Source organism: Hyperoodon ampullatus, assembly GCF_949752795.1.
Source record: "Hyperoodon ampullatus genome assembly, chromosome: 5".
Lineage (NCBI taxonomy): Eukaryota > Metazoa > Chordata > Mammalia > Artiodactyla > Ziphiidae > Hyperoodon > Hyperoodon ampullatus.
In genome coordinates this window covers 29799949-29822043 of record NC_136918.1, presented here as the reverse complement: position 1 = coordinate 29822043, position 22095 = coordinate 29799949, and the positions used below count along the sequence as shown (strand labels likewise).

At 40.0% G+C, this 22095-nt stretch overlaps 1 protein-coding gene across 2 annotated transcripts in view; it reads right to left on the bottom strand.

Annotated features, from left to right (window-relative positions):
- TBC1D5 (TBC1 domain family member 5) overlaps positions 1 to 22095 on the bottom strand; it is a gene marked incomplete at both ends in the record, with an annotated part of 358820 nt that overhangs the window by 68209 nt on the left and 268516 nt on the right. The window contains 2 exons of one of the 2 annotated variants that reach the window (XM_079704730.1): positions 5713 to 5778; positions 9734 to 9981. In XM_079704730.1, coding sequence (XP_079560856.1) covers positions 5713 to 5778; positions 9734 to 9981 — 314 coding nt within the window. The remainder of the gene's footprint in view (positions 1 to 5712; positions 5779 to 9733; positions 9982 to 22095) is intronic. The other variant, XM_079704731.1, reaches the window with a different exon arrangement.

Genomic DNA, 22095 nt, shown 5'->3' with positions numbered 1-22095 from the left:
CTGGCTGCACTGCCCGGTGACCGCCCGCAGACCTGGGCTAATTGGCTCTGAGCCCAGGACCACCACGTTCGCCACGCCCGGGAGCGCCGCACACGCCCTGGTGAGAGCTGCGTCCGCGCAGGACAGGGACGTACCTTTTTCTAACATGCACAAAGGGACTCCTTGGACTAGATATGGCCGTGTCTGGGTATATTAAATCTTTCCTTCACTCTCTGTCCTTCGCTGAAAGATTCAATAAAACTTCTGGGTCCCGTGTGCTACGTGTCCATGGAGGTTATCTGTCAAGCGCCTGAGTTGACTGAATGAGCTTCACAGGCCTCAGTGGGGACCCTGACCACAGAGTGGCTGGGAGAGAGGAAAGGAGGAAGGGGAAGAATATTTATTAAGTTCCTACTATGCCTCATGCATAGTATTTTCAGGACTTTTCCTCTCATTAAACTCAATGGGAAGCAAGAAAAGGGGTTGGGCTGTATTCCTAAATAGTCGGGCAGAACCCCCATAAACCTGAGACCAGCTGGGGGATTTGGACACAGGACAGCCAAAGGCAAAGCGTTCAGGTGGCTAGGAAGTCTGGGGGTCGCTGGTGGGAGGCCTGGCTCAGAGAAGCAGGAAGGGCAAAGCCTTTGGGAAGCCCGGTGCTGTGGCCACAGGAAGGGGGTCGCCTTGACGTCATTCAGCGACCCGGAGCAGACAGGACGCAGCTGGGCCCTGCCTGGTGACACTCTGGTACCTCACAGACCTGAGTGACAGACAGCAAGAGGGCTCAGGTCTACTCGTTAGAAACATACATCTTGGTGCCACAAGAGGGGAAAGGAAGCAGGCTGTACCTGCAGCCCCTGAAACAGACCTGATTCTAGCCTGGCCAGAGAGGTCAAGCTTTATCGTGTCCAGGGCTGGCGTGCAAACACGGGGTTTCAGATTGTCAGAAGTCATTGTTAAGCAAAGACAAGACAGAGGTGTTAAGTAGGTTCATCTATTCGATTCTGGAAACCAAAGAGGCACCTGAGGAAAACACATAATGACGCCACCACCAGGACGCCCCTCCCCCCCAGTAGGTCGTGCCCTCGAGCGCTTACTATGGGACAGGTAACTGCCCTTGAAGCAGCTGCTCTTCCTCTGTCTTTACAGGCGAGTGGTGAAGTGGCCTCACTGGGTCATCCAGCAAGCCAGTGACGGAAGCAGGACCCTAACCCAGGCCCGACTCCAGAGCCCGGGCTGGGCAAAGATGCACCACCATCCTGCTCCCCTACAAAGGGCTGCAGTAAATGTGACTTCGAATTAAAGAAAAGTGGAATGAGGTCTTTGGATATCAAAGGGCAAATTCTGACTTGGTCTCAATCCAAAAACAACTCATTTATTCAATGTTTTTTCGAGTAAGTGTTCCAAAAAGAGGCATTTTCTAGCTAACTGATGCGTCCCCAAATTAGTTTTCCATGTTCTGTACTTCTCTGCAATTGTTCAGAACATAATGGAACTACCTGTTCTGCTGCAGGACTATCATGTCTCAACATCACCCGGAGGGACGGTACTGGGTCATCTACCAGGATAACCTTTTGGTTCTTTCTGTAGCCTCCTCCCTCACCCTTGTGGGCAGCAGCAGCTCTCTGTCCTCTTGTCACCATGTCCTGCTGGAGTTGATTTGACCTCCCTCTTCTTTGTTCTACCCATTTGCTGCTTGTCACCTGCACTGGGGCTTTTCTGTTAGTGTTTTCATCTTGAAGGTCCAGAGTGAAGTCACCTCCAGGCACGAGCTATTAACACATTAATGCGACTCGCATGTTGTTTCTCAGTTTAAAATCTTTTTTTTTTTTTCTTCCTACAAGGCATTATAAGAAACTTAACAGTGGATACTCTTAGTGAAATGGGCTGGCAGAAAGAAGTGGGAGGAGAAAAGGGGGTTGTTTTATTTCCCATGTAATGCCTTTAATTAATTGGGGATTGTCTAATATTATATGTACTACAGTTTTACCTTAAGAATGTCAACAGTGGTTATCTGGGCAGGGAGATTTTTTATCTTTCTCAAACTTTTTTATTTAAAAAAGCAACCTGATACATGCACCCCTATGTTCATAACAGCACAATGTACAATAGCCAAGACATGGAAACCACCTAAATGTCCATCAACAGATAACTGGATAAAGAAGATGTGGTACATATATATAATGGAATATTACTCAGCCATAAAAAAGAATGAAACAGTGCCATTTGCAGCAACATGGATGGACACAGAGAGATTATTATACTAAGCAAAGTAAGTCAGAAAGAGAAAGACAAATACCATATGATATCACTTATATGTAGAATCTAAAATACGACACAGATGAAGTTATCTAAGAAACAGAAACAGACTCACAGACATAGAGAACAGACTTGTGGTTGCCAAAGTGTGGGGAGGGGAGGGGAGGGGTGGACTGGGAGTGTGGGATTAGCAGGTGCAAAACATTATACATGTAATGGATAAACACAAGGTCCTACTGTAGAGCACAGGGAACTAAATATATTCAATATCCTGTAATAAATCATAATGGAAAAGAAAAAAAACCAACAACCTGATAAATGTTATATAATGATATCCATACATTCATGTTAGTAACATAAATACATATAAACGAATACAAATTTTAACATCGCCTATGGCAATAACTTAAGAAATCTAAATTTCTTTCCTAAGGGGCCATTATATGATAATACTTATATACTTCTGTTGTTGGAAATTCTAAATTCTCTTTGGAAGTAATGTCTGTGTATATGCGTGTGTCTATCTCTCCATATTTTAAAGTTTTTTAGTTTATGAATTAATAATTCCTAAGTATCTCTCGAAAAAAGTTCCTGGGCATAGATGTGCCATTTCCAAAAATAATTTTGAAGAAACCCTTTGAGTTGCCAAAAGTGAACTGTCCTGTGGCACATTCTTTTATGATTGCAACCTACACTGAGAAGTATAAAATGGAACTTTCCAACAATTTTCCAAATATTATTTATTGACTAAACTGTGAGATCTCACTTTATATTCAGAATTTTCTTCAAAAAATTAAAACCTGTATAATTATTGTGTGTTAAAAGGCAAAGATACAGATATGAAACCTCATGGGAAGAAAAGACTATCTACAAAGAATCATTGAAAATATTGACATTTACTTAGTCTCTTGAAATTTGCTCCACTGCTTTGAAAAAAGACGCTTGTGAAGTCTAAATGTTAGTTTTATTTCCCTGAAATGAAAAGTATACCTACTCTTGTGGGTTTAACACGTCTGATGAGATTCTCCAATTTCCAAAATTACTGACCCTATCAAGCAGAGATTGTTAGAAAGTTTTTTGTTGCTACCACTGACTATTTTGGTTTACTTCTACTTCCCCTTGCTTTCTGACATTCTGCAGGAAGTGTGTTGAGGGAAACACTCTGTGACTTCTCCAAATTCGGGTAGGTATCATCCTATTGTCTCATCACAGATTGGAAGCTCTTTATCTGGCCTCATGTCTCATTAAGCCACTGGACTCTTCACTGTCAGACTGATACAGTCTCTGTTGGAGCAGGGCAGGCAGGGTAATTTAGAACAGGGTATCAGAAAAGGAGCTGGTTCCTGACCATGTGGGCTTCCTGGGTCATCTAAAGCACCGGGGATGCCCTAGCAGCCTGGTGAAGCTGCAGGAAAGCCCAAGGGACTGATGAAAACAGATCTTGGCACACAGTAGGCACTCAATGAACACTTGTTGAATAAGTGAATGAGATGATTCTACTTCTACAACACAAGTTATTTGAACAAAATGATACAACCTCCTTCTTTAAGAGTCTATTTAAAAAGTGACACTGTTCACGTGGCTCTGGTCTGCAGGAAAACATGGACTGAGCAATAGCATAAAAGCAGAAGTCAGAACAGACAAGCCAGCCTTCAGCTTTCTCTTTCCACAGGTATAAAATGATCGGGCTTCAATACCCAGAGGAATACTCTGCGGTGAACTCGCTTTGGGATAACAAAACTCTGGTTAAAAAGTTGTCTGGGGGGAATTCCCTGGCAGTCCAGTGGTTAGGACTCCGTGCTTTCAGTGCCAAGGGCCCGAGTTGATCCCGGGTCGAGGAACTAAGATCCCGTAAGCCACGTGGCGAGGCCAAAAATGAAGTTGCCTGGGGGGCTCAGATTTTAATTTTAGGAAACAAATTTAAGTCCTCCGAATCCTCACCGTATCAGAAGATCACATCAATATTCATCTAAGCGCAATAACTGACAAAGCTAAAGAGAAGTCATCTGGAGGTGACCTGCCTCTTCTACTGGCCACGTTACTGCACCCCTTTATTATACAGATCACTCCACAGACACCAAGGAGAGTAAATAGCAGCTTTTCACAGAATCCCTGAGCTTGAAAAGCCCTAAAAGTCAGCTGGTTCACTTAACCAGAACACAGCCAGAAACCGTACCTGTGAAACACAGAACTACATATATAAGTAAGATCACACCCCTCTGTGCCACAGTATGTTTTTTAAGATGTTATGTCAACATACCGCTGATCTCCTAATCACAATATATTGTTTTCTGTTAATTTATTAAAAAGCACAGATATTATGGAGACATATCATTATTAGAACAGTATTTTAATACTAGTAGCATGACTGTACTGTGTGGATATTTTAAATTAAGGAAGACATGACAGGAATTTCAATTAACACGGCTATCTTTTTTGTCTGAATTTGAATGGAGGATTCTTAAAGTTAGTCTAGTCTTCCATTTAATACAGAATTCCTGTCTGTAGCATATTTTTTATCTAAAAGATTACATAATAAAAGATGAATGCAGCAACTTTAAATATTTATATGTTTCTAAATTCCACAGGAGCTGCTGAATATGGATTATTATTATTCTGTATTTCTTCTTCTTCTTCTTTTTTTTGTGGTACGCGGGCCTCTCACTGTTGTGGCCTCTCCCGTTGTGGAGCACAGGCTCCAGGCACGCAGGCTCAGCGGCCATGGCTCACGGGCCCAGCCCCTCTGCAGCATGTGGGATCTTCCCGGACCGGGGCACGAACCCGTGTCCCCTGCATCGGCAGGCGGACTCTCAACCACTGCGCCACCAGGGAAGCCCTGTATTTCTTAAATAAACTTTTTCTAGATTTTGAACACACGGTTATGATATTTAACTATTATCTTTTTATTTTAAATCACTGCCAATGACTCTACCTAGAGATTTGTCACACTGAACTTTAATTCTGTTAATATGATTCATAGTACGAAGCCTGTACTTAAAAACGTATTTCAGAATCAAGTTGTAATTCTTTTAGCTAAAATATAATAAGTACCTCTGGCTAATACATACAATAATATGTATACACACAGAATCTAAAATGTCTTAACCTCAGAACTAATTTGTCAAATCCTGTCACAGAGCACCTATGCACACCTGAAAGAACACCTCAGCGTGAGCTGCCAAATAAAACGTGGTGGTAAAATAATCACAAAATCTAGAGTGACCATATTTCGGCAAGGAAAGAAGCTGGTGCAAACTTGATAAAAAACCCACATGTTAATGGGATTTGGCATCAGCACGATATGACATGAGAGGGGACTTTTGTTCTTAACAACAGTGCCACTCAGTGGCTGAACAATGGAGTGAACTGATAAACAGCATGAATGGAAGGTGGGCAAAAAGGAAAATGGAGTTTGGGAAGAGGCAATGATAGTACTGCAGGCAAAGAGATACTGCATTGCCATGGTAACTATACCTGGGAGGTCAGTTAGGGTCTGGGCAGGAACAGAAACCTGAGCATCGCTTCCTGTAACTACATCGCCTGGATTTCATAAGAAAAAATAATTAGATATCGTAAAGAGGAAAAAAAAATCAACTTTTCTTTCATATTTAATGCTGGAATACTTTTACTTATCAACCTAATTACTAAAAGTACAGTGAAACAGAAAATATAACACAATCTTAGAAAAATTAATATAAAATATTTTTTAAAGGAACTGATTTTTAAAAAGTGTTTCCTAAAAAGCTTTTGTGCCTGTTTTTCTTAAGGAAAAAAACAAGTTTCTATTAGTCTAACGTACAGGAAACTTCAGCCATCAAAAGACTTGGCTGAGCAGATTTCATTATGCTACAAATAACAGCATGATTTTATATTTTCTTATTTAAAAAAAAAATTCTTTATCCAAAAGTAAGTTATATGCCTTTATTAAGAAGTCAACATTCTTCTGAAATTGATTTCCTCCTACAACAGACAAAATTTATTTTTAACTTAACTTGAAACCAATTTCTTCAGTGATAAGATAAAGACCTAAACAAGTTCTAATTTCATATTAAGTATTGAAAAGATTTCATAAGTTACCACATGCACTTATAAATGTCAACATGTAAAAATAAATCTGTGAACTGCATACCCTTTAAACTTGATATACTTATTATAGGTGAGATTTCATTTACAAATTGGACCTGCAGTAAATGCTTAAAATAAAGAAGTGTTCAAATTCAAAAAACAGAGGAAAAGGGCGGGGGGGAAAGGGAGTACATTTAAAAAATGCAGGAAAGAAAGGAAAAGGAAGTACTGTCAATATGAAGCACAGTTACTGTCGACAGAATCATCCCCTGGATAGATCAGCATCTGAAGCCCCATGCTATTTTGAGATTAACGAGCTGAAAAACAAGCCTTCTTAAAAGGCACCATATTTTCTATGTATGATAACGTATGATTAACAGATTTGCTTTCCCTGTAGCTTTTACACAATAGAAAAAAAAATCAATTTTTGAATTATATAACAACCCTCAGTGCCTTGACCACTTGCTACCATTATGATTTACAGCACAGCCAGCTAATCTGGAAATTATTGGGTTGTAATTAGACCATTCCTATCAATTAATGGTACATGCATTTATATTCTCCTACAGCTGAAATAAAATCTATAAATAGGTACATATGCCAAACAAGTGATAAACAACTTTTAGTGGAACTTCTCAGGTCCTGAATTTTCATAATACAGTTAACTCTTTATTCACTGGTGAATGGTGTGCCTCATTTTCTGTACATCTGAAAATTTTCAATTCTATGCTTGCTACCCATTTCACTCTGCTGCTTCTGGATCACATATTAATGTATATTTAGAGACTGAGAGTAATTTTAATTTTGGATGTCACCTGGAAAATGATGGAGGATCACCTGTGTTCCCTCCTTCCTTCAGGACCCCCGCCCCTACAGAGACGCCAACAGCAGAAGGCATTTCAAGGGACACATACATGAATGTTGGCTTTTCCGTAGAACTCTTCCCCTATACAAGCACAGGTAATCGAGAGTTAACTAACCTATGAAAGCCATAAGGATTTCCAGCTGCGTAAACAACCACTTTTCAAAACAACTTTCAAATTTTCCAGCCGAGTACACTAAAAGGGCACTAAGTAGGTGACTCTGTTCTGAGATAGTCAGAAGTCCTATTCCAACACATGCCTTCTGAAAGGGTAAACACTGTGCTCACTCATTGCCGGGCCAGGTGACACACCTGCAGATTTGTCAGTGTCACAGCACAGCAGGACACTCGTGGGAAACACCAGCATAAACAACCAATGTTGATATCTTTTACCAAAGGAACCGCAGATTTTTGGAGCTGGGAGGCTCCCCAGGGATCAGCCCAAACCTCTTACTTCCGGGTGAGGAAAAGGGTCTGAAAGCTTCAGGATTCTGCCCGTGGTTCACTGGAGAGTGAACAAAGGAAGGGGATCAACCTACCCTCGCTTCTACGGGTATAAACCTTTCTCCTTCCTTTTACTCCATTTTATTCAAAACTTCACGCAGGGAGGGGCATTAGCAGGACGATATACCTTTAATATGAAGGTAGACAAGCTTTTTGTAGGTTGACATGACAAGAACAAACCAGAAATAAAAAGGAGAGTTGCCAAACAAGACCACTTTCGTTCAGCGCAGGGATCAGTTACAAAATGCCCCAGGGATGCTCATGTTCCAAATACTTTGCTTAAGTGCTCTGTTGTTTCCTTGTAACTGGAGACTTAGTTTCATCCATTGTTCCATCCTCATGCGCTTCCTTTCTCACTTACTGTGATATTAATACTTGACATTTCCTTAGAGATACAACTTTATATTTCTATAGTCATTTGGCTTGGTTCCTTAGAAAATTTAACGGCATTAAAAGAGATTCTCTCATTTGCTGCCATCAGTTAGAATTACTACTGACTACAGCTCGTTATCAAAGCAATATTGAAATCATATTTGTTTAGAACAGTAAAACAGTACAATTAAGAAATATATAAAATAACATTCATTTCCATCCTGGAAGTGGGCATGTCTCCTGGCATTAAAATACATTTACAATATGTTAATGATCTGAAGTCTCCTATTCTTAAATCATGTGTGATAGCTCTACATTAAAAAGAGAAGAATGTAATTTTAAAAGAGATATTCGTGTGTAAGGTAAATGGAATATTCTAATAGAAATTTAAATACTAAATATATAAAGTCTAATACTTCATATAGGCAATGATAGATAACATGATGAAACCAACAGAAGAACACACACTCATTATTGAATAACTCATTATTTTCTATCATTGGAGAAGAGTCCATTTAACTTAAGTTCTGACCAGTTTAAATGCCAATAATTTGATTTCTAAAATAATTTTGGATGCAATCTCCTTAAACAGAGTATATGGAACATGGTTTAAGGTCTTCTTACTGATTCAATATTCCTATTGTTATTGTCAACACCTGTTACTGAACTTGGCTATGATCCAGGGACACCTTTAAGACACAGATGAGGCAGGGGTCAGGAGGGTATTTGCTCTGACACTAACTGGCCATAGACACTATGCTTTGTGAGGCCTTAGGACCGATTTTTGTAGATTTTCTGCCATCGTATTACTATTTCTTGCTTCCATAGTATAGACAGCAGAGTCCCATCACTAAAAATAAATGTGGCTGTTTGTAATCGGCTATGAGTAGGGGTACTTAATTCGTATGTCTTTGGAAATAAGTAGAAAATAAGAGAAAAAGGTTATGAGTAAGAACCTGAAGGGCTCCCTTATGAACAAAATACCGGAGGCAGGTGAAGCGCTGGAAAGGCCCTGAAATGGAAAGGAGCGTACCTGAGTCCCAGCAGCAGAAGAGCCGCTGACGGCACTCCCAGCAGCAGTGCACACTCGTCAACTGAGAGATCCGGCTCTCCCGTTCTCTGGTTCTCTCAGTGCAGGGACTCAGACACTAACTCTGCTGCCTGAGATATTCTGTTTGGCCTCTTCCCCACTTTGGGCTCTAGTTTGTATTCCTTGGAGGTAAAGCAGCTGGAAGAGGGACTGTAAGCCTGGTGACCCGCTTCCTCCAAACCAACTGCACGGACAAATGCCGTGACTAGCAGAGCCCAGGGTACCAGACCTTCCCATTTCAGATGCTCTTCTAGCCAGAAGCATCACTATACAAAGCTAGCAGAGATCTCGGTCAACTGACCTCAAGTTCCGTGCTGTGATAGTTCACGTCATACTCTGTGGGCATCACCAGGACGCAAATGCAAGTATACTAAGGTACAGATGTTAAAACAAGTACTTTAACAAATTACCTCATAAAACATTCTTAAGAACAATATAGTATCTGATATTGCCATTTAAAAAGGAACTACTATAACAGATTTAAAAAAATTAAGTCTTGCACTAATTTCTCTTTCTAGGACGGTGATTCCTCATAGGCAGGTGAGGAAATCCCAGGCTACCCTGGCAGTGTTTCCTCTAGATTAACTGGTATTTTCCCTTACCTTTGTTCAGCTGCACTGGCATGCTTTCCGATTTCATCAGCCTCTGCTGCTGCTGCAGAGGATGCTTGGGGGCCTCTGCTAGGGTCCTGGTGGGAACCACAGCCGGGGAGGAGGTACCGCCACTGCCTCCCGGCACTGCGCCATCCGCACCGCCCGGGGCCGTTGCCGGAGAAATCAACTTTCTTCCAAAATTCATCAGGCTAGTAGAGACCTTATTTATATTCAGGGGAGCACCTTTGGCACTAGTCCTGTAAAAAAACAAATTAGGTGGAGAGACATTGTTTAAATTAGAGGACAACTCTATTTCACATGCTCTGTTGATATAAAAACATACCTTACCTGCTTTGAAAAAGGTCTAGATCAGCTACACGAAGTGAGGTGTGATAATTTCAAAGTGACCACAGAATAATAAACAATAAGATTCTTAAAGATGTGGCTTATGGAAAATAGTCTTTTTACTTTTCATTCATTCATTCATTCAACAAACAGGGCCCATTATAGCCAACACTGCAACTGTCCAAAACAGACATAATTTCCCTTCTGGAGATTCTAGAAAATACATTCATCACATAATCACATAAACAGATGTATGACTAAAACCTGTGATGAGGACTCTGAAGGAGAGGTACAGGGCTGGGCGAGTCTGGGGTAACCCACAGAAGGGGGCACCTGGGAAGCCAAGCTGAGAATAGATTTCCCACAAACTTTGGCCTGTGGGAACAAGGCCATATTTAATCTGACTTTGAAAAATAAATGTGTCTGAGAGCCACGAAGTCAGGTCATAGAAGTACACCAAGGGCTCTGGTCCACGAGAATTGAGTCTGCCCTCACCCCACATTACCGCCCCCGCGTTCCGTATCCTCCTTCCCCACGTCCCTGCTTTACTTTTCTTGATGGCGCTTTGTATCATCTGACATACTACATATTTTACTTATTTGGCTATGATCTGTCCACCTCCCCCAACCCCCACTGGAATAAAAGTTTCATGGAGACAGGACTTCCGTCTCTCTGCCATGTTGTCAGTTGCCTAAAACATAACAGGTGTTCTAGAAATACGTGTTAAAAGGCAGCTGCGTCTACCTGTAGTCTAAGCCTTTTCACCTATTACCATGGAGGAGGCGTCCCTTGCTCCTGGCCACGGCCTGCCTCCCCACGTGCGGGGAGATCCCATCTGCTCTGACCTTTGGAGACTGTTGCTCTTGGATCTTGCTCTCCTGCATCACCATTTCCCCCTTTCTACCGTACCTTTCCCATTAGCACACAACCGTGGTGTGTGTGCATGTGCGTGCGCACAAGCGTGTCTCCCAGCTTCTCCTTTGAACCCTCATTCCTTCCTGGTTACCATCCTACTTCTTTCCCTCCTCACAACACGTCTTTTCAGAAGTGTCTTAATGTGCTACTTGTGCTTCTCCAGTCCTGGCCCACTAGGGTCTGGCTGTGGCCTCCTTGCCATCGCTCTGAAACCACCCCTGGAGGTCACCAATGACTCCACAGAGCAAAGGTCCATCCTTACTTCGCGCCACGTCTCAGCAGCAGTCAACTCCCCCGCACTCCCCGCTCCCTCTCAGACAGGTCCTCTCTCAGAAACCAGGGTTTGCCAGCACCTGTGCTCTGTCTGGCAGATAGAGGACACCAAGTCAGCATTTGCTAAAATGAATGATTACTTCCCAAATGATTCATAATCTTGAAGCATCTCAGGGCTATTACGTGAAAGACCTGTTATGATTATAAATTATTTTAGTTGTAGGAGGCTGACCATGTCAATATCAAAGTTTGCATTTTTACTGCCCAATCGTTAATAGAAGCTTGTTTTCTCGCATTTAGCTTCTTTTTCATAAAAGTAGGAAACTGCAAATTAAGTTTGAGGGATCCACTTGTTATGACATTTCCTCCTCTCAGATCTATCTGGCAGCACTTACATGGTAATTCTCCTACTTTTTATATGACAGCTGTATCCTTGCCATTACTAGATAGGGCGCTAAAACAGAACTGATCCAGAGTTCTGTAATAAAAAGCAAAGAACACTATGCTTCTTCCTTCCATAAAGTCTTTAACGGTCCTAGCTAATATTATGGGCTAGGTATGGGAAACTTATATTGCCTCAGAGATTGGACAAATCAAATTTAAAACCTGGAATTTGCTTTATAAAAGAAAAGAGCTATTCATTTATAACACATGAAATGTGAAAAAAAATCCTTTTTCAAATGGTTCGTTTTACATCATTTCATCTTTAAAGCACAAAGCTATTTAATGTCCTTCGAAAAAGTATTGAAAATAGGGGCTTCCCTGGTGGCGCAGTGGTTGAGAATCTGCCTGCTAATGCAGGGGACGCGGCTTCGAGCCCTGGTCTGGGAGGATCCCACATGCCGCAGAGCAACTGGGCCCGTGAGCCACAACTACTGAGCCTGCGCGTCTGGAGCCTGTGCTCCGCAACAAGAGAGGCCGCGATAGTCAGAGTCCTGCACCCCGCGATGAAGAGTGGCCCCCGCTTGCCACAACTAGAGAAAGCCCTCACACAGAAACGAAGACCCAACACAGCAAAAATAAAATAAAATTAAATTAAAAAATTATTGAAAATAATGTTTCCTAATGGAGATGAGGATACATAGTGATGATGCACCACTTACTTCCAATTTTTATACGCTTCCTAAGGAAGTAGAGACCTCTCAATGTATAGACACTACAGCTTGGCAACAGAGAAGGCGCTCAATACATGTTTATTGAGAAAAATAATGAATGACATGTAAAGAACTCATAAATTCTGGATTCAGAAGGCGTTCACCTCTGGCACTGCAGTGCACTCAGCAGCCTGCGTGCATCCCCCTTTCTCGCGAGTCATAGTGGAAAGAAGAGTTATTAGGATACTGAAGTTCCACTGCATTTTAGTTTTGCTTGTATTCAAGTCAAGATTCATAATTCACGGATATGAAGAAGTTATGTTGTTACCCTTTTTTTATAAACAAAAATGTACTAGTCAAATTCCCATATTGCCAGTTCTAAAATTCATATGTTGATAAAAGTACTAAGAAACTGCTACAGCATTATCAAGAGACTATGGTTAAGGCATCTTTATTACTACTAAAAACCATGAAAAACATACAGATCAAGTTCATGCTGAACCATTTTTCATCTGAATAGCTCTTAAAAGAGGATGAGCACTGTTTTCCTTTCTGAACGTTTTTTGTTTTCAACCAATTTCCCCCTCATCCACTACCCATGCTTCCAGAAGAATAAGAAGAATTTTGAAAACAACTATTGAAGGTGACTGTATTTTCAGATAGAAACAATTATAACCCATGTACTTCTAGAGCAAGCATGCTAAGCATGCTGCCCACTGTTTGTGTTTCAGGCATGACAACTTTTATGACAAAGTTAGCTAAGAGATATCTTAAATATTAGCAGCAGCAGTCTTCACAAGACATACTAAACACTCTGCAACAATTATTATTGGCTGTTAAGTCACGTGTGCTAAATTAATGAAAATTAATGCAGTTGTCAAGAGATCTGATGGACAGTGAGGACCGGACTGGATTGGATTAAAGATGGGGGCAATGTGTAAATAGTGTTAAAAGAAATGCTAAGAGGGCTTTGGAGTTAACAAGACATTGAACACCAAATCTAATGAGCAACTGGCTCTGTGTAATCAAAGTCTTTCGTTACTGTCATCTACACTACATACTATTATTAAAAACAGTACCACCTAGGAGGAATTGTTTGGAAATTGTGCCAAGAACTTTCTTTTAGCACAGCCTTCTTCAGTGGGTTAAATCAGCAGCAACAGAGGCATCTTCCTGAAGATCCATGAATCCTTCAAAATACCTGTACCAGAACCCAACCTGGCTTCACTGTTGGGCCCTTTTTGTACAGTTTCTGAAATTCTGAAAGTGGGTGACTCTTGCTGCCTCTTCTATTCTCTTCCTACCAACTTGATCTCTTGCAGCCTGGCTTTCCAACCCACACTCTATTTACTGAAAGAGCTTCTAGGGTCTCCAATGCCTTCTTAATTCCCAGGATCATAAGCTGCTCTCATTCAACTTCCAAAACCTTTCTAAAGCTTTTTAAAAAAAAAAAAGTATCGCCTCTGTAAAAATTCTCCACAACCTTCTTTCCTTTCCTGGTATCCAAATCTTTTCACCACCCTGATTTATTTCCTTCTTACCTACAGATTTCTTTCAAGTTTGATATTAAGTATCTAATATTTGTTTATTTCACTCCTCTTGCAATAAAATGTTGTTAGATGTTTGTTTATATTTTTGTCAAATAATGAGTTTTCAACTCATTTTTAATTATTTTATCTATATTCCCAAAGGTTGAATGCTTGGTTCATTCATTCATTCATTCATTCACTTATTCATTTTCTCGTTTTCCCAATAAGAGCATTTAAAGCTGCACATTTGCATCTGATTAAAGCAGTAGCATCGGGACTTCCCCGATGGTATAGTGGTTAAGACTCCTCGCTCCCAATGCAGGGGGCCCTTGCAGGATCCCACATGCATGCTGCAACTAAGAGTTCACATGCCACAACTAAGGAGCTGGTGAGCCACAAATAAGGAGTCTGTGAGCTGCAACTAAGGAGCCCGCCTGCCACAACTAAGACCCAGCACAACCAAGTAAATAAATAAAATAAATATTAAAAAAAAGAAAGCAATTGCATCAAAGATTTCCCCCCACATTTTCAAATAGTCTGTTGATCCAATTGTTATTTAGATACATTTAAAATTTTAGACAGTTGGGTTTGTCTTAAGTATATTACTCATTTTGTTTTATTAAATAAAAATAGAAATATCAGAAGAATGGAAGTGGGGAAATATTCTGATTTTTCAAAAGGAGTGTGGAGACCAAACTGTAAAATAGACTGGTTTATACAAATATTTTTACTAATTACTTGGAAATGGTTGTGTTTATTACAAGTAGCCAGTCTGGTTCACTAAAAACAAGTCATCCTAAGACAACTTTATTTCTTATCTGAAGCGTTAACCTCTGTTGGATTTTATCAAGGTGCAGTGGATATAATGGAGGATAATACACGCTTAGTTACAGCTGAACAACTGTACCTCACGTGTGCTGCTGAATGTTCTAGCACCCCTCTGGTGACATGTGTCTCAGACTTGGTTCACAGACCTCCTCACCAGTCCTTTTTTTTAAGGTCATAATCTTCTGTCACTGAATTACGTAACTTGGAAGAGTTATTTAGCCTGTTGTCTGGACCTTAGTTTCCTTATCTTTAAACCATGGGGGCTGAGTTATATGATATTTTGTGTCCCTTTGAGATAGAAGATCCTATAGTTTTAAGACTTGAAGAAAGAGAACATGGGCTTATGAATTTTAGACCAAAAGCTGCAGAGGCACCCAATACATCAGATAAAATAATCAAAATTTAAAATACTCTCAACAGGGTAGCATGAGAAATAAATGAAACAGATAAAATTTAATGAAGATAAATGAAAGCATATGCACTTAGGTTAAAACTTTTGACAACTGCTCATTACACACAGAATAGGGAGGCATGGATTAACGTGAGTTCATATTAAAAAAAAAAAAAAGTCAAGCACCCAAACATGAATGTTTTGGTCTGGTCTACAAGGCTAATCTGAGCCCATAATCATGTTGTAGGAGAAAAATAAGATCCTTGGGCTGCATTAATTCTAGATGAGTGAACTTCTGGGCTTCCAGACCAGCATGTAAAATGCTTGGAAGTCTTTACACTGTCCTAACAAGTAAAAAGCTGAACAAACTGAAAAAAAAATTAACAATTTTTTCTTAGATCCATAAGAGAAGTGAGGTCAAAGGGCAAACTGCTGTCCTAACAACAAGTAAAAAGCTGAACTGAAAAAAAAAATCAACATTTTTTTCTTAGATCCGTAAGAGAAGTGAGGTCAAAGGGCAAACTGCTGTCACCCAGATTGGAGAGAGTGACGGGTGAATACAGAGGATCACAACCTACCAGAGCAGAAACCCACAGGAACCAGCGCTGGGGTAGGGAAATTGGAACTGTGGCTGAATTGCTAGAAGCTCGGTGTGGACAAACTTGAGAGTTAAAATCTCCCAGGGGACCCAGTCAGGAGGGTGGAGGGGCAGCCCAAACTTCAGCGAGTTTTACCTCCTGGAGCTCTACCAGGTTCTCATGGTAAATATGGGAGAAAAATTGTGCTTCTGGCAGGGGTAGAGGAAAAGGAACCATTTGAAATACACCAGAGCATCTTGTTCTTCTTAAATGGTCTGCCCTCAGGAGAAATATTTAACCAGAGACCAACCTACAGGGATTTTTGCTGAGCCTAACTGACCTGGGGGAAGGCAAGTACCCAACCCCAGCCCCCTCTAGCTGTCCTGTTCCACCCGACGTTGGTGGGGGCTGCAGCTGAGAGGCATGTGTTAAGTTCACAGTCTGGAAGCCCAGGCTCACTAAAAGACTGAGACCTAATTATAGGACCATAGAATGTTTCCTTTCCTCCACACCTTATCACCACATTACTAAAGGCCTATTTCTGGAGTTCCTTTTACCCAGTACAACGTGTCCAACTATAAAAAAAAAAAAAAAAATTAAAAGATGTACTAAAAAAGCAAAAAGCATAGTTTGAAGAGCGAGAGCGACCAAGCTTCAGAACCAGACTCAGATATAGCAGGGATGTTGGAATTACCAGACTGGAAATTTAAAATCACTATGATTAAAATGCTAAAGACTCTAAGGAATAAAGTATACAGCATGCAAGAACAGATAGGAAATATAAGCAGAGAGGAGGAAATTCTAAGAAAAAAAAAAGAAATGACAGAGATCAAAAATACTGTAACATAAACAAAGAATGTCTTTGATGGGCTTATTATTGATGGACATGGCTGAGGAACGAATCTCTGAGGTTGAGGATATTTCAATAGAAACTCCCCAAGCAAACAGAAAAGACAGAAAAAGCAGAACAGAATAACCAAGAACTGTGGGACAACCCTAAAAGATGTAACATTCACATAATGGGAACACCAGAAAGAAGAAAGATAGAAAGGAACAGAAGAAATATTTGAAACAATGACTGAGAATTTCCCCCAAATTAATGTCAGACAAGAAACCAAAGATCCAGGAAGCTCAGAGAACACCAGGCAAGAAAAATGCCAAAAAAAAACTATGCTTAGTCATATCATTTTTAAACTATGGAAAATCACAGGAAAAAAAATCCTGAAAAAAGCCAGAGGGGAAAAAAAAACAGCTTACCTACAGAGGAGCAAAAATAAGAACCACATTCTAATTATCCTCAGAAACCACGTATGCAAGAAGAGAGTGCAGTGAATGTGTAAAGTGTTGAGAGAAAAAACCCACCAACCTAGAATTCTGTACCCTGTGAAATTATCCCTCAAAAGTAAATATGGTATCTATATATAGTAAGTATATATTAACCTCTTATAGGAAACATGTTTTCCTTTAATAGTAAATATGATATGTGGCTAGAAATACTAGCTGACTGTCTACACTGCAGGAGGTAACTAACTGTACAATCACGGCAGACTGTTTTGGTGATGCATTAATTTCTGGCAGAACTGAATTTTGTGTCTATAAAATGGAGTGCAACAGTAGGCAGGTATGAAAATTATGATGGAAGAGAAATGGCTAAAAAAGCAGGGGAGCAAGTCCTCCAGTACTGTGAGAGCTGCCATGAGGGAAAGCAGCGCTTCTTCGCGTGGCTTAAAAAAATAAGTTTACAAAAGTTACAGACAGTAACAGAAGACAGTTAAAAAGCTATGACACAGGAAATCCTTTCTAGTGATTTCACAGGCTCAATTTAAAACAGTAAGAGCTCCGTTTCTGGAACTGTGTAAGTAGAGATTAGAAAATCATTTTCAGACACACGGGCTCCCTGGCCCTGGCATGGGTGAGAGGCAGGGTTCAGTGAAAGCCCCTTCTGACTCTGACAGCTTGTGATCAGATGAGCCAAATGGCTTCTACCACCACATTCACTATCCTGCTAAGATTACAGGACCAAAAAGAGGCCTGAATGATAGTGTGGGCCCTTGAGGGATGCTGACTAAACCCATCTCAAACTCAGGGGCCTACCTGTCTGCCCTGCCTCCTTATTTCCACCCTCAGTTTCTATTCTGTTCTTTTCACCTCTCCTTCCTCCTCTAGGTTCATCTTCCCTCTGAGGCCTTTTTTCTCTATTCTTTTCCTTCTCCTTCCATCAAAATTTCCTTTTCTTTCTATCATAGTCTCACCTCATCCTACCTATACTTTTTTCCATCATAAAAACATATAACTTACTTTAAAATTATCTTCTTAAGTGCAAGGAGTAGCTGGAAAAAGTAAATATAAATATGTGACTTTGGTTTTTGGATAGAAAAAATATTCTCTTTGCATCTCTGTAATTTTCTAGTCTGTCATTACTGACGTACCCTGAATGGATTATGATTCATATTTACCTCTTTCAGAATGCTTATTATATACATCTATCTTTTATTTGGAAATTTAGAACAGTTGTCATGGTTGCAAAATAATACTTTTCCAAGTGATCCTAACATTTGAGCTAACGTTCATGATGTACTTCTACTCACAAATTTTCTAAGGTGAAGGTCTCAAATTCTATAAAATGAATTGGTTTCCAACTTTCTTAATTCTTTACCTTTAAGGTTGAGTGTATCGAATTTGCTTCAATGAAAGACACCTATATCTAATTCTAATTTGTTTGCCATATTGTGAGGTTTCTATTATCTTAGAAAATGAACTCTCTCCACATCGCAAGAAACTCAAGATTTTATAGGCCTTTATAAAAACTATGTGATAAAAGTTAGTTTGCTATTACTTATTCCTTAGGAATCTGCCTTTCAAGTGAAACATGTTTCCTTTCATCTATGAAGACCATGGTTATTTTGCGTGTGGCATGTAAATCTTTGTGACTGTTATGTGAAGCAAAAGGAGTGCTTGTTAGGGATAGAAAAGCTAGCCCTCACGAGAGGGTGGATATAAGCTAGACTGTAGGGCTCACCTAATTGGGTCTGAACACAATTTGTAATATTTGTTTAATATAACAAATAATTAGCAATTACACATTAATAGTGATTGTATAAAATCATGAGATAAACTCCCCAAGACATACCTGTAGGAATAAATTTTGAGGTTTCTATTTCTAGAGTGGTGGTTTTCAACTAATTTATTTTCTGACCCAGTATCTGAGAGGGATACAAATCTCTCCCGTTGACCGTGGCTCATGGGAGTCTCTGAGCTAGGGAAATACATCAGAATGGAAGAGGATACAATTCTGAGGTGCCCACCTGGTGGGGAGTCTTGCCCTCTTCACCTCTCTACCTTCACTTTGAGAATCACTATATATCTTCACAATTAAAAAAAAGATCACAAACAGCTGTACTTAACATGTATCAAGAATCAACTGTTAAGAGTTTTAAGGAAGGAGGTATGGGAGCCAATAAAGATAAAGAAATGTGTGAGTGCACATAAAAGTCCAAGGAAACAGTCACATTAAAAAAAGTACAGCCATGGAAGGGAACAGGTTAGATGCAGAAAAAAAGAGGAATTTATTTTCTCTCAATTGAAAAAAAAATATATACAAGACTTCTGCAGTAAAAAGTATAAAACACTACTGAGAGAATGTGAAGAAGACTAATTGGATGAAGAGACAGTCCATGTTCATGGATGAGATAATTCAATAATATTAAGGTATCAGTTCTTTCCAAATTGATCTATAGATTCAATGTAATTCCAACCAAAATCCCAATAATTTTTATAGAAATTGACATGTAGATTCTAAAATTTATAAGGAAATGCAAAGAACCCAGAATAGCCAAAATAATGAAAAAAGAATAAAGTTGGAGGATTCAGGCTATTTAAAATCAAGACTTGCTATAAAGCTACATAATTCAGTTAGTGTGGTACTAGAGAAAGGATAGAAGGTCCAGAAATTGGCTCATATCTATATAGTCAATTGATTTTCAACCAAGGATCCAATTTAATTCAATGGGGAAAGGAAAGACTTTTTAAACAAGTGGTACTGAACTACTGGATACCTTTATGGAAAAAGATGGACTTTAATTTTTACCTCACTCCACACACAGACATTAACCTGATGTGGACCACAGATTTAATACAAATGTTAGAACTACAGAGCTTTTAGAAGAATACAGAATATCTTTGAGACTGTACAGTAAAGGGCTAACTCAGCGGGCCTGGACTGTCCAAATCCTGCACACTGCAAAGTTGTTTAGGACTGGCCCTCGAGGGACAACTGGGAGATAACCTCTAGTCCTTGGAATATCCTGCCTGATAAAAGTGTCTTTGTAGACCTGGGGCCTTGAGCCACACCAAAGTTTATGCTAACAATCAGATTTATGGTAAATGTCTGTTTTTGTTCAACCTGGGCCCCTGCCACACTATATCAGTCTGACCTCTGGAGGGAACTGGAGATGGAGTAGCTAATGTTAGTCACATAGTTGCTTCATGACTACATGACTGATCTCTAATAACAAACCTTGGGGTCACCAAGTCCTGGGTGAGCTTCCCTGGTTGGCAACACTTCACATGTGTTGCCCTACATGGTTCCCAGGAGATTTAAGCAGTCCACTGGGAGCAGATACCTGGAAAGTTGTACCTGGTTTCTCTTAGACTGTGAGTGAAAAATGTTGCCTGCCATATCAGTAAACAAAGGATGCTGCAGCCATCAAGCCATCACATTATAGCCTCCCCAATGGTGAGCCCTGAGGAAACTCAGGATGGAAACCGAATGCCCACCATCTAGCAGTCAACTGCTGCAGCCACCCTGATGGTGCACCCTGAGGAGACCCTGGATGAGAAAGCACAGGATGCTGGCCCCAGGTAGCTGAGGTGCACATCAAAGGAATGATTTCAGTGAGCCCAGACTCTTGCATCTTCCCATACATACATAGAAAAGCGCTACATTCTTTAACGTGAGATGTCTGGTTTTCTTTAATTAACAGTAAACTTTTGATGCTCCGACTACCTGGTATTTGTTGCAAAAACTACTGTATATCCTGGCTCCCCCCTTGCCTCTTCAGAGCAGTCCCTCAGAGTGATCTGAGAGTCCTGTCTCCCTGGCTTGAAGACCTCAGAAAGTCTGCCGAATAAGACATAACCCTCAGCTTCTAGGTTGTGCATTTTTTCAGTCGACAACACCAACCTTCTTCCCTTCCTGATTTTAATCTACAGTCTTTTTTCACAGTATACTATAAACATGAGTCTATCAGCTTTTCTGAGTTCTGTGAGTCCTTCCAGTGAACCACTGAAGCCGAGCGTGGTCTTAAGGACCCTCAACAACGGAAACTAAGGTGAGTCTTAGATAGGAGATTTCTTCAATAGGAAAATAAAATGCACTAGCCACAGAAGAAAAAAACTGGTAAAAGAAACTTCATTGAAATAATAATTTTCTGCTCATCAAAAGATATCACTAAGAAAATGAACAGGCAAGCCACACACTGCGGGAGGATAATATTTGCAGTACATTTATCTGACAAAGACTCCTATCCAGAATATATAAAGAATTCTTACAAATTGAGAATAAAAAGACAAACAACCCATTAAACACAGGCAAACTATCTGGACAGTTCACAAAAGAAGATATACTAATATTCTATGAAAAGATGCCCAGGAAAATGCAAATTAAAACACAATGAGATACCATTTTCACACCAACTAGAATAGATAAAATCAGAAAGACTGACAGTAGCGAATGTTGGCAAAGATGAAGAGCAGTTAGAACCCCCATATTTTCCTGATGAGAGTGGAAAAAGGTATAATTACTTTGTAAAACAGTTTGTAGTTTCTTATAAAGTTAAACATAGATCTATGCATTAGGACAATTTAATTTCTAAGTGTTTACCCAAGGGAAAGATAAACACCAAAACCCAAAACAACAAACAAAAACATCAAAACACCTGTACAAGAATGCTCTTAGCAGTCTTGTTCATAACACCCCAAATCTGGAAATAAGCCAGTATCTATCAACAAGAGAACAGATAAACAACTTGTGATACATCGTATAGTGGAATACGACTCAACAATCTAAAGGAAGAAACTACTGATACATGCAACAACACGCATGAATTGCAAAAACATTATTCTGAATGAAAAAAGCTAGACAAAAATGAGTGCATACTGTGTGGCTCTATTTACGGGAAGCTCAAGAAAAGGCAAAACTAATATAAGGTAATAGAAATCAGACAGTGGTTGCCTTGGGATGAAGGGTTGGAATTGACCGTAAAGGGACACGAGGGAATCCTCGGGTGAAAGAAATGTTCACTCCAGATACATTGTTTTAGATGGTGATTACAGGGGTATACACAGCTGTCAAAACTCATCAGACCGAACACTTAAGATCTGTGTTTTGTGTACAAATTACACTTAAATTTTTTAAAAC